We start from the raw sequence: 3,869 nt of genomic DNA, 5'->3' as shown, positions 1-3,869 counted from the left end.
CCCTCAGCCTCATAGGTTCTCCCCACGGTTCCTTGAAAACTCTCCTCTTTTTGTGTCACCCTCTCTGCTGTCACCACACTACCACTTGTGACTTCCAACCACTTCCAACGAGACACCCGACCTGGACCGCCGCGCGGGTCGTTGGGGCGTTAACGGCAAAAGCTTTTTATCTTTTTATTTGTGAGCCGTTGGGACAGACAACGGTTCGTTAGCCAAAAAATATTATTACCCCCCCCCCCCCCCCCTCCTTACAAGTAAAGACGTGTGGTTGCCACGGTTTAGAGGTCAAGCTCGGCTGTGACAAACCACCTATGTGACATTTCCTTCGCGTTGTGACTGTTTTAACGTCAACGTCAAGGGTCGTCGTTGACGTTGGCGCTTTTGAAAAAAAATAAGATGAAATTTCAAAACCCACCTTTCCCTTTCAAAATGTCGTTTGAAAACAACACAACTAGAAACAGGATCGACGTTTTTAAAAAATGAATTACTGACTGACAGAGAACCAGAAACGCATTTTTATTGTTAGGTGTACTTCACAAAGAGAAAGCCCCTCCCAAAAATATTATTTTTTACTGCAATTAGCCTAGCGCGTATTTCATTTTTACCGAAATGCATCCGTCACGCGGCCACATCCCCCCACGCGGACGCGGACATGCCGCCGGGCTCGTACACCTTCTGGGCGGCCGGGCCTGACCGGGCCGGCTGCCAGTGGCCCCGGTGTAGGCCCTGAGAGTGAAGGGCAGCTAGGTCCAATCAGCCCCACGACGCCGTCCTGGTGGTCCCGGCCGGCGGCGGCCCGCCCTCATTGTCACGGCCAACCCCCGCCCCCGCAGCCGGTCGCCAAAATCCGCGCTAAATTTACGAAAGCAGCAGCAGCAGCGCAGCCGCCGCCCTCTTCACTCTCACTTCCTTCATGTCGCAGTAAATTTGAAACCAAGCCGCGCGGTCGGCGCCTGCCCGGCCCAATGGGGCACAAGAGTGGGCGGAGCCACCGCGGCCGTCCTCGAAAAGTTATTTTGCCTTCCGGGTCCGGGTGTCGCTATAGTGTTTCGCCGTTTGTGTTTTACATGGAAGAAAATGAGGAAGAATACTTATTTTCTTTTGGTACACTAGCGCAGCCTGAAATTTGCACTTGGCTGTTAAAATTAAGCAAACTGAGATATATAAACTGAAAAATTTATACGACCTTAAAGTAATTATCATAAAAACATTTTAGCTGCCTGATTTACGGTCTCAGTCACAATACTACGGCTCGTTTTCTCGACGAAAATAAATTTAGAAATTATGTAAATGTGCGTATATACATCTTTAGTGTCATCACTATTTGCTCAACTTTTTACACTGGGTTATTTCCCACCCCGTCTTAGCACGAAACCTAAACTCCAAAAATCGTTTTCAGTTTCAAAACAAATTTGCTGATGGGGACCATTTATTTGCTATATTTTAAAAGTGTAAAAGTACATCTTTCGGTACTCACCCTCTGCCTGAGCTCACGCTCGGACTCGAGGTCTTCCTGAAGGAGACGGATTTTGTCCTGGAACAGAAAAGAAAGGAGTTAGGAACGCATAGAGGATTTCATACATACTACAGCACCCCAGAAAACTGACAGTCGCGACTCTTTTATAGCGACGATGCAATTGTTCAATTTACAAGATACAAAACATATTTTTATAAACACGCTCCAACATTTCCGTGCCCAAATTTATGCATAAAAATGGCTAGTACACACATTCGTTTTACATTTCAACGTTGACGTAAAATTGTGTACAGAAAAATGTTGAATACAGTTCCAAAAGTTTACGTAAAATTGGCCACACCGAAATGTTTAACAATAATACAGTACATACGAATTATTGCGTTTCAAAACAATCATATATTGCCACAATTTAGAGTATTGGAACAAACTACAGCAGCAACAGATTCCGTCCTGGGCCCTGGTGGCGCTGGCAGCTCGCTCCAGCCGCCCGGCGGGGTAGGCCGCGAGCCGGACGGGCGAGTCACGCGGGTCGGCCTACCCTCGACTCCGCAGGCGCTCCAGGCGTCTCCAGCGGAGGAGGCGGCGGGCGCGGCGGACGCACGACGTACGCCCATGGTCGGGCCAGGGCGACAAATATTTAAATTCTGGCTCCTTTCAGTGTCGCGGGATCACAAACTGGCCATACAGCCGCAAGGGCTGGGCTATGGCCTTGGCTATGGCTCCTTACGGGCGGAAGAGCTAAGCAAACCCGCTGGTGCGATATCACTCTGAATCACCCGGTACATAAACAATGAAATTTCCCTGGTTACTATGTTTTTCACCTTTGAAACTTTCGCTAGAAACTATAAACTATGTTATGTTATTTTTTTCCATTTTTTTTTTCAAACCAAACAACATTTTCTTTTATTCACCTTAAATATTAAGGATACACGAACGGTGCTCTACCCACCTCTAGCTAACCAGCTGGGGAAACGCGGGGTAGGGGAGGTGGGGGTAAGGGAGGGCCCTCGGTGAGTCACTTTGCAGGGAGAGGAGAGGGAGGAGGGGAGAGGAGGGGAGGGGAGTGGAGTGGAGGGGAGGGGAGAGGAGGGGGTGGCGGGGGCAGCAGCGCCCAGCGGCCGGTTTCCACGCCGCTGTAACGTATCCCGCGCCGCCGCTCAGACCCAAATCTAGATCCTCGCGTCCCGCACCCTGCGGCGGCGGTGGCAGCAGTAGCGGCGGCGGCAGCGGCGGTGGCCGCGGGGCCGGCCGAGTCGTGCCCCCCGCGCAGCCGGTGCGGCTCCAGGCAGCGAGTGGCTTGGGGTAGGCCTGCGCCAGCCGGGTGGCGAACGAGGAGAGACGCATAAAAACTCTGACCACTGTCACTGCACCTCTCGATTTTGGAACAGATTCGTCTCTCTCGTAATACCAGAGCCTTCCTATATTACATTTTTTTTATTCGGCATGCTGATGGCACACCCTGTCCGAACGTCTAAATTGGACCTACTTTCACAGGGTTTGTTGCATCGTGCACAGAATTTCTACAAAAACAATTTAATACATTCAGCTCTAGGCTGTTCTCCCTGGTGGTGTGGAGGAAAGCCCGAAGAACCTCCGCAAACTTTCGGCTATTTTTACACCCAGGAAAGAAGATATCCGCCGGCTGTCCGTTATTCGAGGCCCGCGGCCCCTCGCCGACGGCCCGCCGGCCCACCACCTGGCGCGTGCGGGAACGGGCCCTTCAGGGAGGCTGTGGTGGCCATGACGTCCTTCTTCTTCACGAAGATCTTCTTGTGGTCGTGGATCTGGCACAACGGAGTGCGTTGCCATATGTGCAACCACTGGCGGTATACAGGCTGCGGGTTCACTTTTCACTTGGCACTTGGTGCGTTTCACTTGAAACTGCACCACACACACACGTTCGCACACACTTCACTGCAGCACCAGCACTTTGAAGCACTTGAACTTGTCGGACAGATCGTGTTAATCCCAAAGTCGGTCGTGGAGCAGAGGCTGCAAGGTCCTGGCGGAGGAGGAAGACGAGGCTGTCGGCGGGGCCCGCCCCTTTGACGGGGGCCCTGGAGGGTGTCGCTTACCTCCAGCCGGGTCAGCGCGCTGAGATCGGCGGAGTACTCGATGCTCACGTTGGCGTCGCCGCCACCGTGGCCCGTGCTCCTGTATGTGTACTTGCTGGTCTTTGTGATTCCGGACATCTCGGCTGATTTGCGGGTCTCTTTTACGGGTTGAGCGAACAATGAGTCTTTCTTTTCGAACGGCGGACCCAGGAAAAAGTCACGTTCACTCAGGGGTGCGGTGTCGATCGAGGTGGTCGCGGCAGACGAATCTCGCGCCGACTGACTCCACGGAGAGGGCCTCTGCGGCGGCAACCGGCGGGGCGGCGGGGGGCTCCGGG

General features: G+C 52.7%; 1 protein-coding gene across 1 annotated transcript; it reads right to left on the bottom strand.

Moving 5' to 3' along the window:
- Positions 1-1,414: 1,414 nt before the first annotated feature.
- LOC127749632 (paramyosin, long form-like) lies at positions 1,415-3,847 on the bottom strand. Its single transcript, XM_052268586.1, has 2 exons — positions 3,553-3,847; positions 1,415-1,534 (listed from the first exon to the last, which is right to left on the bottom strand). The coding sequence occupies exons 1-2, from the start codon at positions 3,667-3,669 to the stop codon at positions 1,430-1,432; spliced, it is 222 nt and encodes a 73-aa protein (XP_052124546.1). The 5' UTR covers positions 3,670-3,847; the 3' UTR covers positions 1,415-1,429.
- Between the last annotated feature and the right edge of the window lie 22 nt (positions 3,848-3,869).

This window comes from Frankliniella occidentalis, unplaced genomic scaffold (assembly GCF_000697945.3).
Source record: "Frankliniella occidentalis isolate FOCC.00 unplaced genomic scaffold, Focc_3.1 Scaffold72, whole genome shotgun sequence".
Classification (NCBI taxonomy): Eukaryota; Metazoa; Arthropoda; class Insecta; order Thysanoptera; family Thripidae; genus Frankliniella; species Frankliniella occidentalis.
This window is presented reverse-complemented; position numbering and strand designations above follow the sequence as displayed.